Source organism: Paramisgurnus dabryanus, chromosome 24 (genome assembly GCF_030506205.2).
Source record: "Paramisgurnus dabryanus chromosome 24, PD_genome_1.1, whole genome shotgun sequence".
NCBI classification, from domain to species: Eukaryota; Metazoa; Chordata; class Actinopteri; order Cypriniformes; family Cobitidae; genus Paramisgurnus; species Paramisgurnus dabryanus.
The window spans coordinates 26837782-26857191 of NC_133360.1; the positions used below are offsets into that span (position 1 = coordinate 26837782).

Genomic DNA, 19410 nt, shown 5'->3' on the forward strand with positions numbered 1-19410 from the left:
TGATGTGCAGTCTTGTGCTGGTACTGAGTTTTGGAGGTGTATCTGTGTTCATACAGTAATAAACTCCTAACTCATCTACAGTAATATTATATATCACCAGACGGTGTTTAGATTGTACTGAATATTTGTTTTTAAATGTTTTATTTAAGGGAAAAGCAGATGTTGGGTTTGAAAATGAGCGCAGTATCACTGTATGAGAATCTGATTGTTTCAGTAAAATCCAATAAACTTCATTTGAGTCCAGATCACAGTTTATAGTCACATTTTGTCCCAAATCTGTTAGTCGATTTAAAGTAACTGCAGCTTGACACCACATTAACACATCTACAAGATAAAAAAACATGAAAAACACACATTTATAATAACACATGGACTGACTAAAATGTATAAATTCACTGTAAATAATTTGTATAAAAATCTGCCACAATACAAATATTAACAATGCATTAAACAGTGAAAATAAAACAAATATTTAAAAATTTAATAAACTTACAGAGCTGAATCTGAATAATCCTCATGTTGCTGCTTTGATCTGAATAATTACGTACATGAACACTCGTGTGTTAATATCAGATAATCTCTCTCAGTTACGTGTATATGAATGTTTTAAGGTGGTGCTGCAGTACGGTTACAAAAAATAACTTACCAAATAAATCCAGTACAGATGGGGCTACACAAGCCTCGGTTTCATAGACACATCTGCAGCGAGAAACTCATGCCGATCATCGTCATCACCATCAGTCTGATCTGAATGGCTCACCACATCCTAAAATGCTCGCTGTTGTGAACGCTTGCTAGGTAGATACTATAGTGGTTGCTAAGGTAGATCTCGAGGTGCTTTGGATGGTTGCTAAGATATATTTACAATATGTGTAAAACAGTACAGTACTGTAAAACAGTCAGAAAATTAAGAGATGAAGAGAGAAGAGGAAGATCATTTCTGAGACAAAGAGTCTGATGACACCACCAGGGCAAATGCTCAAACATGAAGTGACTGTATACTGTTATATTATAATGTAAAGTTTTTAGCTCTTGGCAGGGAAAGTTTGTCTACAGTGGCACTGTTAAACTTTCATCCAAGTTGATTATAAATTATATAATCATTTACTAACTGTTTAATTATCTGTGAAGTATTCATGGATGTTTAGTGCAAATAACACTTGTGCTTTTATTTAAGTATTCAAATATAAGCGTTTGTCTACATTTCACATATTTACTAAATTGTTCATTTAAACTTAAACTCAGATATTTTTTAACAGTCATGCAGTAGGTTTGGCTTGCTTGCTTATTATTCAAGCCAACATTTCTGACAATATAAACAAAACAAAACAAAACAAAATCATACAAGAAAAGCCAATGATGCTGATGTTTAAGAAAATAAGTTCCGTTTCTCCTGAAGTTGAATAGTCAACTTGACTTCGATTATGCCATCTTGATATTTTTCAGAAGCCGGCCTGAAATCCTCTAAAGCATCTTCATACTCTTTTAGAGCTTGCTTATGCCGACAACGCTCAATTCCCGCCTAGAATGCCCTGAAAGATCATATCGATCCCCATGAATAGCACCCCAAAGACAACACAGCCTAATAACCCTGTTGCAATGAGTCCACATGTGCCCGATATGTTTGCCAGAGTCGGTATCATTTGAAATAGCCAACCGACTACAAAAGGGGTTGCACGGAATGCAACACCAAACTGAATTCCACGAAGAACTCCTGAAACTTTTGCACATTCAGGAATAGACAGATTTAATTTCTTCAGTTTCTCATATAAGTCAGGTTCCAGCATCTACATCAGCTCCTTGTCAATCTTCTCTAGCTGATCCTGGATCTCACGGATGCGTTGAATTAATACATCGCAGTTGGCCTTAACAGTAGCGCTCTCATTCAGGGTGATTTTATTGAAGCGCAATCCTAAGTGTTTTTGCAGAACATCAATGAGTTGGTTGGTTGCTCTGAAGTTGTTCTTCATCAGTTCTGCAATCTCTTGACTTTTGCGGATAAGCGTCTCCCTCATTTTAGGATTTTCAGTGTAGAAGAAATCAGCAAAATTCATTGTGCTTTGTGTCAGAGTCTTGAAAAAAGAGAGATAATGAATTAAGGATTATATAATTACAGTCTAAAGACAATCAAAGATTCTTATGTCATTTACTGTAGTTTTTATCACGTTGAAGTAAATTCAAGCGGTTGTTTTCAAAATAAGTTTGTTTTTAGTTAGTTATTTAATGCAATAAAAACAGTGGTGTCACGTAATGATTGACAGCTGTGGGCATTCTGCAAGAGCAGACTTTGTAATCGTGGCTTTACTTCCTGCTCACTACTGGGCAGGAATGGTCCCAAAATCGCTACTGCGCAGACTCAAGACCCAAAATGTCAGCGCCGTATCGGGCCACTGACGGCTTCACTTTTCACCAATGGAAGAGCGAACAGCCGTCGGCCATCTTTTTTAGAGTCTATGATCTTAACCGAAACACATCAAAACTTTCACATATTCACAGGAGATCTTGTGACAGTAAGAGAAAAAGACCACAAGCACAGATTGCTCGGCCCTGTATAAATATTTTAAGAAACTTTGCTACAATTAACCCCGCGTTAGTTTGTGCCTCGCTCACCCCTACATATTTCCCAAATTTGTACACATTACAAAAAATAACACTTTCACTATGACAATCCCAACTGCAGAACAAAAATCTCCTGGGGGTGGGAGGGGCTAATGTTCTGGGCATATTTCTTTAAATCTCTGCAATGTAAAAAAAAATGCAATAAATGCATAAAGTTAAAACAACTTGCTTTGCAAGTCAATTCAACCTAATATTTCAAGTTTTGTACTTGACATAACTTAACATAAACAAGTTGAAATCGTTAGCCTTAATTTAAGTAACACAAAATATATGTTGAGTTGACAAAATACTGCATTTTTGCAGTGTGTTCGATCCTGACAGTATATCACAAGGGTTCCTTTTATGAAATAAACATATGTTTATTTAGTCAACATTTAATATTGTTTTAAATGTAATGCATTTAGATGTTATATTTATGATTTTAAAACAAAGAATGTTTACTGTTGAATTGTTTACATTTCCCTGTTTTAAGCAATACATAAAAAACTTATTTTTGCTCACCTGGGTTTGTTCTGAAGAACTAAAGATCTCTGGTGTAGTTTGTGCTGCTGGTGGTTTAGATCAGTGTTTTTTACATGTTGTGTGTCTCCTTTATTTAACACACCTGATTCAGATCATCAGCTCGTTAGGAGAGAGATCCATGAACTGAACTGGGGTGCGTTTCCTAAACAACAAATTAACTCGCTGCTGAACCAACATAGTACACCTGTATGTTTTTTTCTCTTCACATTTACACAACTAAAAAGTCCTAATGTTTAAACCTGCAATGATTTTGAATGGTAGACTTTGTAAATTGGTTTGTTTTCCAGGCCGTGAACTTACAAAACCTGCCTTAAAGAACAACCTAAATAAATCAACAATCACGTATAGTCAAATGCCTAAATATTTTTTTTGTAATCAGTTATCTGTCTAGCTCATGTAGATTTTAAGATACAGCCGAATGTTTTGATTATATAAGATTTTGAGCTTATGATGCCTGTTGTAATTTTACAATGTTGGGTCTGTAGGGTAGAAAAATTGACCTGTGCACCTTGAATTTGCTGTACTTTAAAACTGTTAAAAATTTACTTTTTTTAATCATTTTTTGTAGCAACAAAATATAATATTGATGTTAAATGTCTTTGATACCATTTTGGGTTTTAATCTAAGTTTTAAGATGATTAAATATGTTTAAAGTAAATAAATTATATATTTGAGAGTTTGAAAGTATTTATGTAGCAATATTTGAAACTATCTGTATCTTATTGTTCATAAAATATACTTAGTCCTGTTTTCTTGTCTGGGTTTTTTTTGCTCAAATATCTATTTGCTGCACGAGGGACAGGTGATAATTTTCTGGAACTTGCGGTGGGGGGAATAGGTGATATTAGCATTATAGGACAGTAAGCTTGCCAGACAATATTGTGTGAATTCTGTGGAATGTGTGAATCCTTTGAAATGTATGAATGTGATTGGAATTGATTTGCATTAAGATGAATAAGCATGGAAAAATCAGTGTGTTTTTTTTTTCAGAACTACAATGTGGTATGATGTCATTTATATCATCCAAAATTGGAAAAAGTGACTTTGAAATGGGACTCTGATATAACTGATGAGGAGGAATGTGGTGATGCCCATATGTTGATTATGTTGACAAGACGGCAACAAAACCAACCCATTCAAGAACATGACCTTGCCCCATGACAGGTATGACTGTCTGAACAAGGATTTTATCAGTCTCAATACTAATATTTCTGTTACTGGCATCAATAATGATGCCATCTCCTTTTATATACCACTGAAGTACCTCCGAAGGTTTGCGTCAGAAGACATGATCACGGCTCTGACAGATAACACCAATGAGTACAGTTTCCAAAAGAGAGAAGTTTTCATAAACAACAAAATGGGATTACTATCATTGAACATGTCTGTAAACACAGTAAATACCAGTTTTCTTTCAGTTTATCTGGTTTTGTAAATACAAACGGAGTATATTTTTATAATAAATGATTTTTCATAAAAATATGGTTTTGTCTGGTTATTATGTATTGTGTGATTATGTATATGGATATATAGGATACTATTATTGGGCTACATAATCCGTACACCCTGCAGAGTAACTCTTACAGGTAGATGTTGTTAACATTTGTTAAGACAGTGAGTGAAATCACAGCAATTCTGCTACACCAAAGGCCCAATGCTGTAATATTACAACATTTTAAAAACTTACCAAAATGTAAAAAATGTTTTTGCATTAGCGGACTCCTACAACAACATGCAAAAGGTTAAATATTGTTTTCAAAGTTTTTTTCTATAAAAGAGATTCCACACACTATGGGGCAGTTTCCCACTGAAAAAAGTTATTCATTCAATTTACTCAATTTTTTAAGGTAAGTGGTCGCGATTAATTAATTTAAGCTACAGTTAAACAAAAGTTTTTTTGTTTTGTTTCGTATTTCTATTTTTTGTTTGTTTAAATGTAGCTTTAATTAATTGATTGTGACGACTTACCTTAAAAAAAAAAATAGAGTAAATTGAATAAATCTTTTTTTCAGTGCAGGACATTTAAAGGGGTCATAGCGTGAAAACCCAGTGACTTTCTTTGGGTAAGCCATTTTCTGCAAACATGTGAAAAATTAGGTAGTTCAGATTTCGCCTGAGTAGTTGTAACGGGCCACCATTCGTCAAACTTTTATGACCCCCTCCCCCACCCCGTTGACAGGTCGTGTTTTATGACCCTTTGACAGGGGGGCGGGACCATCAATCAAAATCTGTACAAGTTGTCAACTTTAGACAGAAAGTATTTAATGGTTTTATTGCCGGTCATTTAGAGTGATTGTTTTTCCTGAGTGTGTTTTATGTCAAGCGTATGGTGTCATGTTTAATGACGGCTCGTGTTTGTGACATTTGCTATCTATCACCCCTCCCTTTTCGACCCGTGCGCTTCTCACCACTGCGTGTCACACAGTGATGTGTGTGTTGTTGAATCTAAAGTTTTGCAACATCAAAAGTTTATTTAAAGGCAATCACTAATTATATATATATATATATATATATATATGTATGTATTAGATGTAGCTGGTTAAACTTAAAGGCCGATATTTTCTATCGAACTAGTCTATTTTCTGTTCAGACACAAAGTTTTCTGATGCTGATATTATGTCAGTGTGTGTTTGTGTGGGGGTCGTGTGCTGTAATCTTTGAAAGTTTATGACCGAACCTTTATTGGGGAGCGACAAGAGATCTCCCGGACTCAGTTTGGATGGAGCAGAGCTGTTATACTCAAGTCTATTGGTATGTATGTGTTTCGCTGTGTTCGTTCCAGTATTTTGTCTGATTTATTTAAAAACTAAAAATTCGATCTCTGGTATTGCAGCGAAATTGTCTAAACTGGTATTAACTATTCCTGGTAAATCGCGGACAAGAGTGGCCTGAACAAAAAAGTCAGCCCGAGACTAGAACCTCCCGCAGCGTAACAAGGAAATCTTGGAGCAAAGAGACGCCGAGTGGCTCGTGTTGTGCGGTGTGTATTTATTTAATCCTGTTACAATAGATTTAAACAAACTGGTTTGTTTTAATATTTTCTAATAACATGTGTTATCTGTTTTAAAGGTTTGGATATCTGCTGCAAAGCGAACGTTGTGTGTACTATTGCAAAATAGCGGATCTCCCCGGTACGTTTATGGTGCATAAGAAAAAGTTTGCTTTATTTAGATATTTGTCCTAATAACTTGTTTTTATCTGTTTACAGGTTAGGATACAGACCACAACGCTTTGGACGTATCTTTAAAAAAGAGAAAAATCAGAGACTTTTTGGATTTGTCTGGGGACATTTTAAACATTTTGTGTCAAATTGGATTTAAAACATTTCGGATACTGGATACCTAGTTTGATTTGTCCACAGATCTTGTTTAAGACGTTTTCACCTCATTTTAGGGTTTATTTTTAATTAAAGGCTTCTTAAAACATGTATGAAAATGTGTATATTATACAATGAGTCTTATATTGTCTGCTCTGACAAAAATAAATTATTATTTTAGATCTTAGGTCAAATGACTGCGTGTGTTTTATGTCAAGCGTATGCTGTTATGTTTAATGATCGCTCGTGTGTGACAGCTCGTGTTTTGGCATTCGATGTCAGCTCTCACCCTACCTCCCTACTGTCTCACAAGCCATGCATTCATTCACAGGGGTGCGTGTTGTAAAGCGAGTAAAGATTTCTAAAACCCAACGTGGGTAAAATAATTCCCCATTACGGGGGTCAAAAAAGTAAATGTTTATTTTAGATTTAGACAAATCATGAACAATGTTATAATTAAAACTTTTGTTTGTAACATCACAAGTTATTTAATTAAATATTCCGTATACGTGTATAGTTTAAGCAATGACCTGAGCCATATCCTTCGGCGCCGTCAATACTACAATATTTATACGATAGTCTAAACTAAATAAAATTTTTAAACGGTTTCAGGAACTCCGTGAATCTTTTCATAACCTGCTCTATAGTTTCACGCGTATTAAAGAGCCGGCGGTGCCTGACAAAGCGTCGGGTGATTGTTATCTGTCATTTAAAATAAAGTTAATAAATGTAATTCTGTCCACTATGGCAAAATAGGAGTTTATTTTAGATTTAGGGGAATCTTTAACCAAGGCTCTGATTAAGACATATGTATACGTGCACCGATGGTGACAGAGAAACTTATAGCTGACGTTAATAAACTTTTTAAATGTTTTTAAGACGTCTACAACTCATTTTAGGGGTTTATTTTTAATTAAACGCTTCTTAAAACATGTGTGAATAGGTGTATATTATACAAAGAGTATTATATTGTCTGCTCTGACAAAAATAAATTATTATTTTAGATTTTAGGACAAATGACTGTGTCTATCTTATAAATACAACTTGATATATACGTTTGTTTTGTCAAGAGACTTTTTTAAAGTCACGCAAGAATAAAATCTTTTAGTTGTAATTGGTTAACATTAAATGTACTATTATCTATTTAACTATAAGCTATATTTTTCTGATCAGATATTTTTCTGTTTCTGATGATGGTCTTATAACAGTGTGTGTGGGATGATGATGGCTGTTCACAGCAGGTGGCGGGTTGTAAACTAGGATCTTTTTAAAACTGTAGTGGTAAAAATGTAATAGCACACTGACAAAAATAAAGCATTTGGTTGTAACAAATTATTTAATGAAATATTCAGTATGTGTATAGCGATGAACGATGTCAAAACCCCAGTAGGTCGACATTTCTTTAGACTAAATCCTATTTATTTTAAACTATATAAAAGCTGATTCGCTTCACGAGATCTGTGAATCATTTCAAGCAGGGGGTTCTGTTCAAGCCATTAAAGATCGGGGGCTCCGGCGTTTACAATAGAACATACACGGATGCGGGGACATGGGCCATTAAGAAACTTTTAAACGATTAAAAACATATTCATATCATCTTCTGGGTTTTGTTTTAAATTAATGACATCTTAAAACCAACTGGGAATATGTGTTTATTACACAATAAAATTTAATTCTGTCCGCTCCGGTATAATAGGGGGTTTATTTTAGATTTGGGACTTTTTTTAACCAAGTCTCTGATTAAAACACGTGAATGCGTGTACCAACGTTGCCAGAGAACGTGCGCTGAGGTGCTCTTATGGCGTTAAGAACCTTTTTATTGTTTAAGACATTTTGACCCCATTTCCTGGTTTTGTGTCCGCTGTGGATCCCAACCTCTATGTGTTTATTATACAACAAATGCAATTCTGTCAGCATTTCTAGTTTAGAACGCCTCTGATTTAAACATGCGGGTTTTAAAATGAAACGGCCATGTGACTTTTATGACAAAAGCTATTCGATCTTAATTTTTTTGTTTTAACATCCAAAAGTTTTTATACACATTCCATAATTAAACATCTAGGTGTGTATGAGTAAGTTTATATCTAATGTCACACGAGCAGCACCAAATCGCGCTTGTGTCTCTGTGTGTGCATCCAGGCTGTTTATGTGGGGGCGTGTTTATGAGCCCGTGTCTTTGCAAGGTGTGTGTGCGTGTGTGTGTGTGTGTGTGTGTGTGTGTGTGTGTGTGTGTGTGTGTGTGTGTGTGTGTGTGTGTGTGTGTGTGTGTGTGTGTGTTTGCATGGTGGTCTATGATGTCTCTGTTTGTTACTAAAGTTTTGATATTAAGTCTGTGTCCTCATTGACAATAAGTATGGGTTTTTAGATGTAGGCTTCATTACACAGATACTCATTAAATCATGTTATCCATTATTTGCGATTTAAAGAAACTTAAAAGGTTTAAGACATTTTATCTCACATTGTGGTGTTGTTTTTTAATTAATGTAACCTTAAACCCCTCTGTTATCCATTTAGGGAACAATAAAATGTTAGCAAATATTATTTATCAAAGTTGACGATGTTATAAGCCAGGATGTCACTAACGTGACAACAAACATTTATTTAAAGACAAAACATTTTAACAAAATTGCCATGGCTTACAGAGACACACTAGACTTAATAATAAAAATAAAAATATACTATTCGAACATCCTAACCTGATATTAGGTTAGATTAGGTTTAAGGTCAATCAGAGTCTTTAGCTTTACAACTTACAGCACAAAACCCCCCCAATGACAGGATTTTTATGAAGTGGAGCAGACCCTTGGTATGCCTGTGGGGTTAGGTTCAACTAAGGTCAACATCTATCAGTGCATAATAAGCAAACATGAAATTATATTTTACCTATGGTTTGTTAATGATGTTGCTAGGTTCGCGTATTTTTGCTGAAACAAATTTTTCTTTTCAAACTTAGTTAGGATACACATGTTTGTCGCCTCAAACACCTGATCAAAGTTTTTTCTTAGCTAGCGACAACTAATGTCTGAGATTTTGTAAATTCAACAGATGTTTCTTACTTGTGTATTTTCTTAAACAAACTTTTCTTTACAATCTTAGACAGTCTTCATACGTTTGTCTTTCGATAAGTTGTTCATAGTTTTTCTTCGATAGTGTCAACTCATGTCTGAGATTTGTAAATTTCATCAGATGTTCTTACATGTGTATTTTCTAAAACAAATTTATGCTTTTCAAACTTAGGTAGTCATCATACTTTTGTCTTTCGATAAGTTGTTCATAGTTTTTTATGTGGTAGTGTCAACTTATGTCTGAGATTTTGTAAATTCATCAGATGTTTCTTACGTGTATATTTTCTCAAACAAACATTTTTTTGTTTTCCAAACATAGTTAGGATACACACTTTTGTCGCCTCAAACACTTGATCAAAGTTTTTCTTCGTTAGCGACAACTAATGTCTGAGATTTTGTAAATTCATCAGATGTTTCTTACTTGTGTATTTTCTTAAACAAACTATTCTTTTCAATCTTAGACAGTCTTCATAAGCTTGTCTTTCGATAAGTTGTTCATAGTTTTTCTTCGCTAGTGTCAACTCATGTCTGAGATTTGTAAATTTCATCAGATGTTCTTACATGTGTATTTTCTAAAACAAATTTATGCTTTTCAAACTTAGGTAGTCATCATACTTTTGTCTTTCGATAAGTTGTTCATAGTTTTTTATGTGGTAGTGTCAACTTATGACTGAGATTTTGTAAATTCATCAGATGTTTCTTACGTGTATATTTTCTCAAACAAACATTTTTTGTTTTTCAAACATAGTTAGGATACACACTTTTGTCGCCTCAAACACTTGATCAAAGTTTTTTCTTCGTCAGTGTCAACTAATGTCTGAGATTTTGTAAATTCATCAGATGTTTCTTACTTGTGTATTTTCTTAAACAAACTTTTCTTTACAATCTTAGACAGTCTTCATACGTTTGTCTTTCGATAAGTTGTTCATAGTTTTTCTTCGATAGTGTCAACTTATGTCTGAGATTTGTAAATTTCATCATATGTTCTTACATGTGTATTTTCTGAAACAAATTTATGCTTTTCAAACTTAGGTAGTCATCATACCTTTGTCTCTACATACATTTGTTCAAAGTTTCTTGTAGCTAGTGTCAACTGATGTCTGAGATTTTGTAAATTCAACAGATGGTCTTACGTGTGTATTTCTTAAACAAACATGTTGCTGTTCAAACTTAGGCAGAGGTCATACGTTTGTCTTTTCATAAGTTGTTAATAGTTTTTATTTGTTAGTGTCAACTAATGACAGAGATTTTGTAAACTCATCAGATTCAAACAAAACTCATTCATTTCTGTAGTTTATGTAACACCTTGTCAAACTCTTAAAGGTAGTACTAACTGTTTAAAACAACAATGCAAAGTATTTTAGATTTACTTGATAAATCTTTTACATCAAAACAAACTAGGATAGCAATATGTCTGAAACTGTAACAGGTGATACCACCAATAGCGTGTTGTACATAACAAAGTCTGCAAAATAATAAAGATTGATTAGGTTTTTATTTAGTAAACCTTTTAACATAAAGTGTAGAGTCTTTTGTATGTAACAACAAAGATGCGATGAAACAACGCAAAACAAGAGAGGATGCGTTTGTTAAAACACATATAAATTAAGATGCATACATCTACAAATGGGGCAATGTTTGAAATAGTTTGCCCGTATAGCATCTAAATTCGGGACCAATAGATTAAAGACATTGCCCCATTTGTAGATGTATGCATCTTAATTTATATGTGTTTTAACAAACGCATCCTCTCTTGTTTTGCGTTGTTTCATCGCATCTTTGTTGTTACATACAAAAGACTCTACACTTTATGTTAAAAGGTTTACTAAATAAAAACCTAATCAATCTTTATTATTTTGCAGACTTTGTTATGTACAACACGCTATTGGTGGTATCACCTGTTACAGTTTCAGACATATTGCTATCCTAGTTTGTTTTGATGTAAAAGATTTATCAAGTAAATCTAAAATACTTTGCATTGTTGTTTTAAACAGTTAGTACTACCTTTAAGAGTTTGACAAGGTGTTACATAAACTACAGAAATGAATGAGTTTTGTTTGAATCTGATGAGTTTACAAAATCTCTGTCATTAGTTGACACTAACAAATAAAAACTATTAACAACTTATGAAAAGACAAACGTATGACCTCTGCCTAAGTTTGAACAGCAACATGTTTGTTTAAGAAATACACACGTAAGACCATCTGTTGAATTTACAAAATCTCAGACATCAGTTGACACTAGCTACAAGAAACTTTGAACAAATGTATGTAGAGACAAAGGTATGATGACTACCTAAGTTTGAAAAGCATAAATTTGTTTCAGAAAATACACATGTAAGAACATATGATGAAATTTACAAATCTCAGACATAAGTTGACACTATCGAAGAAAAACTATGAACAACTTATCGAAAGACAAACGTATGAAGACTGTCTAAGATTGTAAAGAAAAGTTTGTTTAAGAAAATACACAAGTAAGAAACATCTGATGAATTTACAAAATCTCAGACATTAGTTGACACTGACGAAGAAAAAACTTTGATCAAGTGTTTGAGGCGACAAAAGTGTGTATCCTAACTATGTTTGAAAAACAAAAAATGTTTGTTTGAGAAAATATACACGTAAGAAACATCTGATGAATTTACAAAATCTCAGTCATAAGTTGACACTACCACATAAAAAACTATGAACAACTTATCGAAAGACAAAAGTATGATGACTACCTAAGTTTGAAAAGCATAAATTTGTTTTAGAAAATACACATGTAAGAACATCTGATGAAATTTACAAATCTCAGACATGAGTTGACACTAGCGAAGAAAAACTATGAACAACTTATCGAAAGACAAGCTTATGAAGACTGTCTAAGATTGAAAAGAATAGTTTGTTTAAGAAAATACACAAGTAAGAAACATCTGATGAATTTACAAAATCTCAGACATTAGTTGTCGCTAACGAAGAAAAACTTTGATCAAGTGTTTGAGGCGACAAAAGTGTGTATCCTAACTATGTTTGGAAAACAAAAAAATGTTTGTTTGAGAAAATATACACGTAAGAAACATCTGATGAATTTACAAAATCTCAGACATAAGTTGACACTACCACATAAAAAACTATGAACAACTTATCGAAAGACAAAAGTATGATGACTACCTAAGTTTGAAAAGCATAAATTTGTTTTAGAAAATACACATGTAAGAACATCTGATGAAATTTACAAATCTCAGACATGAGTTGACACTATCGAAGAAAAACTATGAACAACTTATCGAAAGACAAACGTATGAAGACTGTCTAAGATTGTAAAGAAAAGTTTGTTTAAGAAAATACACAAGTAAGAAACATCTGTTGAATTTACAAAATCTCAGACATTAGTTGTCGCTAGCTAAGAAAAAACTTTGATCAGGTGTTTGAGGCGACAAACATGTGTATCCTAACTAAGTTTGAAAAGAAAAATTTGTTTCAGCAAAAATACGCGAACCTAGCAACATCATTAACAAACCATAGGTAAAATATAATTTCATGTTTGCTTATTATGCACTGATAGATGTTGACCTTAGTTGAACCTAACCCCACAGGCATACCAAGGGTCTGCTCCACTTCATAAAAATCCTGTCATTGGGGGGGTTTTGTGCTGTAAGTTGTAAAGCTAAAGACTCTGATTGACCTTAAACCTAATCTAACCTAATATCAGGTTAGGATGTTCGAATAGTATATTTTTATTTTTATTATTAAGTCTAGTGTGTCTCTGTAAGCCATGGCAATTTTGTTAAAATGTTTTGTCTTTAAATAAATGTTTGTTGTCACGTTAGTGACATCCTGGCTTATAACATCGTCAACTTTGATAAATAATATTTGCTAACATTTTATTGTTCCCTAAATGGATAACAGAGGGGTTTAAGGTTACATTAATTAAAAAACAACACCACAATGTGAGATAAAATGTCTTAAACCTTTTAAGTTTCTTTAAATCGCAAATAATGGATAACATGATTTAATGAGTATCTGTGTAATGAAGCCTACATCTAAAAACCCATACTTATTGTCAATGAGGACACAGACTTAATATCAAAACTTTAGTAACAAACAGAGACATCATAGACCACCATGCAAACACACACACACACACACACACACACACACACACACACACACACACACACACACACACACACACACACACACACACACACACACACGCACACACACCTTGCAAAGACACGGGCTCATAAACACGCCCCCACATAAACAGCCTGGATGCACACACAGAGACACAAGCGCGATTTGGTGCTGCTCGTGTGACATTAGATATAAACTTACTCATACACACCTAGATGTTTAATTATGGAATGTGTATAAAAACTTTTGGATGTTAAAACAAAAAAATTAAGATCGAATAGCTTTTGTCATAAAAGTCACATGGCCGTTTCATTTTAAAACCCGCATGTTTAAATCAGAGGCGTTCTAAACTAGAAATGCTGACAGAATTGCATTTGTTGTATAATAAACACATAGAGGTTGGGATCCACAGCGGACACAAAACCAGGAAATGGGGTCAAAATGTCTTAAACAATAAAAAGGTTCTTAACGCCATAAGAGCACCTCAGCGCACGTTCTCTGGCAACGTTGGTACACGCATTCACGTGTTTTAATCAGAGACTTGGTTAAAAAAAGTCCCAAATCTAAAATAAACCCCCTATTATACCGGAGCGGACAGAATTAAATTTTATTGTGTAATAAACACATATTCCCAGTTGGTTTTAAGATGTCATTAATTTAAAACAAAACCCAGAAGATGATATGAATATGTTTTTAATCGTTTAAAAGTTTCTTAATGGCCCATGTCCCCGCATCCGTGTATGTTCTATTGTAAACGCCGGAGCCCCCGATCTTTAATGGCTTGAACAGAACCCCCTGCTTGAAATGATTCACAGATCTCGTGAAGCGAATCAGCTTTTATATAGTTTAAAATAAATAGGATTTAGTCTAAAGAAATGTCGACCTACTGGGGTTTTGACATCGTTCATCGCTATACACATACTGAATATTTCATTAAATAATTTGTTACAACCAAATGCTTTATTTTTGTCAGTGTGCTATTACATTTTTACCACTACAGTTTTAAAAAGATCCTAGTTTACAACCCGCCACCTGCTGTGAACAGCCATCATCATCCCACACACACTGTTATAAGACCATCATCAGAAACAGAAAAATATCTGATCAGAAAAATATAGCTTATAGTTAAATAGATAATAGTACATTTAATGTTAACCAATTACAACTAAAAGATTTTATTCTTGCGTGACTTTAAAAAAGTCTCTTGACAAAACAAACGTATATATCAAGTTGTATTTATAAGATAGACACAGTCATTTGTCCTAAAATCTAAAATAATAATTTATTTTTGTCAGAGCAGACAATATAATACTCTTTGTATAATATACACCTATTCACACATGTTTTAAGAAGCGTTTAATTAAAAATAAACCCCTAAAATGAGTTGTAGACGTCTTAAAAACATTTAAAAAGTTTATTAACGTCAGCTATAAGTTTCTCTGTCACCATCGGTGCACGTATACATATGTCTTAATCAGAGCCTTGGTTAAAGATTCCCCTAAATCTAAAATAAACTCCTATTTTGCCATAGTGGACAGAATTACATTTATTAACTTTATTTTAAATGACAGATAACAATCACCCGACGCTTTGTCAGGCACCGCCGGCTCTTTAATACGCGTGAAACTATAGAGCAGGTTATGAAAAGATTCACGGAGTTCCTGAAACCGTTTAAAAATTTTATTTAGTTTAGACTATCGTATAAATATTGTAGTATTGACGGCGCCGAAGGATATGGCTCAGGTCATTGCTTAAACTATACACGTATACGGAATATTTAATTAAATAACTTGTGATGTTACAAACAAAAGTTTTAATTATAACATTGTTCATGATTTGTCTAAATCTAAAATAAACATTTACTTTTTTGACCCCCGTAATGGGGAATTATTTTACCCACGTTGGGTTTTAGAAATCTTTACTCGCTTTACAACACGCACCCCTGTGAATGAATGCATGGCTTGTGAGACAGTAGGGAGGTAGGGTGAGAGCTGACATCGAATGCTAAAACACGAGCTGTCACACACGAGCGATCATTAAACATAACAGCATACGCTTGACATAAAACACACGCAGTCATTTGACCTAAGATCTAAAATAATAATTTATTTTTGTCAGAGCAGACAATATAAGACTCATTGTATAATATACACATTTTCATACATGTTTTAAGAAGCCTTTAATTAAAAATAAACCCTAAAATGAGGTGAAAACGTCTTAAACAAGATCTGTGGACAAATCAAACTAGGTATCCAGTATCCGAAATGTTTTAAATCCAATTTGACACAAAATGTTTAAAATGTCCCCAGACAAATCCAAAAAGTCTCTGATTTTTCTCTTTTTTAAAGATACGTCCAAAGCGTTGTGGTCTGTATCCTAACCTGTAAACAGATAAAAACAAGTTATTAGGACAAATATCTAAATAAAGCAAACTTTTTCTTATGCACCATAAACGTACCGGGGAGATCCGCTATTTTGCAATAGTACACACAACGTTCGCTTTGCAGCAGATATCCAAACCTTTAAAACAGATAACACATGTTATTAGAAAATATTAAAACAAACCAGTTTGTTTAAATCTATTGTAACAGGATTAAATAAATACACACCGCACAACACGAGCCACTCGGCGTCTCTTTGCTCCAAGATTTCCTTGTTACGCTGCGGGAGGTTCTAGTCTCGGGCTGACTTTTTTGTTCAGGCCACTCTTGTCCGCGATTTACCAGGAATAGTTAATACCAGTTTAGACAATTTCGCTGCAATACCAGAGATCGAATTTTTAGTTTTTAAATAAATCAGACAAAATACTGGAACGAACACAGCGAAACACATACATACCAATAGACTTGAGTATAACAGCTCTGCTCCATCCAAACTGAGTCCGGGAGATCTCTTGTCGCTCCCCAATAAAGGTTCGGTCATAAACTTTCAAAGATTACAGCACACGACCCCCACACAAACACACACTGACATAATATCAGCATCAGAAAACTTTGTGTCTGAACAGAAAATAGACTAGTTCGATAGAAAATATCGGCCTTTAAGTTTAACCAGCTACATCTAATACATACATATATATATATATATATATATATATAATTAGTGATTGCCTTTAAATAAACTTTTGATGTTGCAAAACTTTAGATTCAACAACACACACATCACTGTGTGACACGCAGTGGTGAGAAGCGCACGGGTCGAAAAGGGAGGGGTGATAGATAGCAAATGTCACAAACACAAGCCGTCATTAAACATGACACCATACGCTTGACATAAAACACACTCAGGAAAAACAATCACTCTAAATGACCGGCAATAAAACCATTAAATACTTTCTGTCTAAAGTTGACAACTTGTACAGATTTTGATTGATGGTCCCGCCCCCCTGTCAAAGGGTCATAAAACACGACCTGTCAACGGGGTGGGGGAGGGGGTCATAAAAGTTTGACGAATGGTGGCCCGTTACAACTACTCGCCTGTTTTGTGAAGTAGGGCGAATTACAATAATACCGCGCCTTTATCTGCACTATATAACCACAGTACTGCCATTTAGTGCAGAGAGAGAGAAAATTATTGACAGCACAATTGAGTTTCAATTACAACAAACCACCATCATTGTGATCAGTGTTTGCATTTCATCAGCTCATTTGCATTTTAAATTATGTTTAGGCCTACAAATTAACAATTTTAACATGCTATAATAAATTATCTGTGGAGTATTTTAAGCTAAAACTTTACATACACTCTCTGGGGACACCAAAGATTTAGTTTACATCTTAAAAAAAATCTCATAATATGACCCCTTTAAGTAATTTTTACAAATATGCCTTACAAAAAGTGCATCTCGAGACAAAACAATGGCACTGATTTATGTTAAAATACACTATTTTTTTTTAATTAGGACACCTCAAACATGCATTTTTAACTGGGACTATAAACCATGTCTGGAAAACAAACAAGTTAAATTTTCTTTTGCAGATTTGTGAGAGTTGTGTAATATTAAGTGAAAAGCAGTGAGGCACATATTAAAAGTAAATGGTTTACTTTTTAACAGCATTTTATTTTTAATTTTTTTAATTCTCTCCTACATCTTCTTGGATATGATCTTCACATAGGCTTCCACTTCACAAAGAATATCATTGTAGGAGTCACAGGGCGGCCTCAGGATAGAAAGGAGATCTTGCATTAACTGTATGGCTTCATCAAGGCTCGTTTGATGGTTTTGCGATCCACACAGAAGCTTAGTGATTGTTTTACTGCTCTGCTCGAGATTTCCCAACAGGACGAATGATGAAACGGGCTGAGATTTAAGCAGTTCCACTGGAGGCATTACATCCATCAGATTACTTCTGGCCAGCTGAACAGTGACTAAAGGACCATAGACATTCCCCAAGACACCCATTTTTTCATCTTGCAGGTCCTTTATCACTGTAGCCTTTTCTTCCAGTGACCCAACAGAGAAGGCGATCTTTTCATAATGTGCAGGTTCAACGCTCTTCTGAACACGTTTGTCCTCCCTTTCACATAGGCCAAGGATTTGGCTCATAACCTGTCTAACCCTGACACAGTTCTGCTCAATACTTTCACTTTTATTCGCAGAGACTGCAGGTATGTTTTGATACATCTGAGTATTGAGGATCGCCGACAGTCTGTTGGTGATGTTAAAGTATTTGTGTATGTAGTGGTGAAGGGATTGCGTAGATCTTATCAGTTCTTCTTTCAAATATTCATCTTCTTTGCCAAATAACCAAGACCGCATTCTGCTGGTTCCTGTTGATGAGGAGTAAAGCACATTTATTAAACAAACAATTAACGAGTTATTTTTTGTTAGTTCTTGGGAATAAAGTTGTAATTTTTGGACACACATCTGCACATCTAGTGGAAACCATTGACTTCCTTAGTATGAAAAACAAATCCTATGAAATTGTGATAAATGATAAATATTTTTGATAAAATTTGTAAAAAACAGAATTGACGGTTCCCATTTAATTCCATAGGATTTGTTTTTCCTAATATGGAAATCAATGGTTTCCACCAGCTGTGTGCTTATCATTTATCAAAACATCTTATTTAGAAAGAAATATCACACAGGTCTAGAACAACATGAGAGTAAATTATTTAAAAATATTTTTGGGTGAACTATCCATTTACTATAAATTCTGCTGGGGTATATTTAACCCACTCCTGGGTACTTTAAATATAAAAACAGAACACATTTTGGGTTAATAAAGAAACCCAGATTGTTATAATGCAACTCATAGTTGGGTTAACAACAACCCAGAATAGGTTATAACCCAACATGTGTTCTGTCCAATATTCAACCAGCGTTTGGTCGAAAATAACGCAGACTGTTTAAGAGTGATTGGACTAAAGGACAAACCATTCTGAAAAACCTCAACAATTTGGTAGGGAGAGATTTGGGAGTTGCTTCTCATCACTTCTTGAGACTCTTGACTTTCACTGACATTGTTCTCTCTTCTTTCAGACATTCTTATTTAAAAGAGAGACAATAACATAATTAAATACATGCACATATCATTAAAACAATAGCATACCATTAAATATAATAAATGCAGACATAACCATATGGTCACAAAATTAAAAACTACACAGTAGTGTGAATGTATAAATCAATCTCCTGTGATGCACTTCTTTACACTGACAGAAAACAGATGTTTTAAACGTTGAGAAAACATTAACACATGGCATTGCCATAACGTTTAAAAATGATAGAAATGTAACATTCCTCTTATATTTCACATATCCA

At 34.1% G+C, this 19410-nt stretch overlaps 2 protein-coding genes and 2 long non-coding RNA genes across 7 annotated transcripts in view; 1 reads left to right on the forward strand and 3 right to left on the reverse strand.

The window, feature by feature from the left end:
* LOC135741095 (uncharacterized) overlaps positions 1–19130 on the reverse strand; it is a 34022-nt gene extending 14892 nt beyond the window's left edge. The window contains exons 1-2 of one of the 2 annotated variants that reach the window (XM_065259761.2): positions 19024–19130; positions 17701–18413 (exon numbers count right to left, since the gene is read on the reverse strand). In XM_065259761.2, the coding sequence (XP_065115833.1) occupies positions 17728–18413; positions 19024–19078 (741 nt within the window). In that variant the 5' untranslated portion in view covers positions 19079–19130 and the 3' untranslated portion in view covers positions 17701–17727. Of the gene's footprint in view, positions 1–17700; positions 18414–19023 lie in introns of those variants that run through there. The other variant, XM_073813503.1, reaches the window with a different exon arrangement.
* Positions 1355–3254, reverse strand: LOC135741098 (single-pass membrane and coiled-coil domain-containing protein 3-like). The gene is given in 3 exon segments (XM_065259763.1): positions 1355–1519; positions 1521–2072; positions 3121–3254. Coding segments are annotated over 2 exon segments (684 nt in total). The 5' UTR covers positions 2055–2072; positions 3121–3254; the 3' UTR covers positions 1355–1369.
* Positions 5333–6644, forward strand: LOC135741106 (uncharacterized). 2 transcript variants are annotated; one of them, XR_010529331.2, is made up of 4 exons: positions 5333–5892; positions 5975–6121; positions 6211–6272; positions 6350–6644. It is a non-coding gene; the product is annotated as an uncharacterized lncRNA (long non-coding RNA). The 2 variants fall into 2 exon arrangements; XR_012335968.1 differs by having other exon boundaries at positions 5337–6121.
* On the reverse strand, positions 15730–16851 carry LOC135741107 (uncharacterized). Of its 2 annotated transcripts, XR_010529332.2 has the most exons (4): positions 16482–16851; positions 16253–16399; positions 16102–16163; positions 15730–16024 (listed from the first exon to the last, which is right to left on the reverse strand). It is a non-coding gene; the product is annotated as an uncharacterized lncRNA (long non-coding RNA). The 2 variants fall into 2 exon arrangements; XR_012335974.1 differs by having other exon boundaries at positions 16253–16846.
* Positions 19131–19410: the final 280 nt, after the last annotated feature.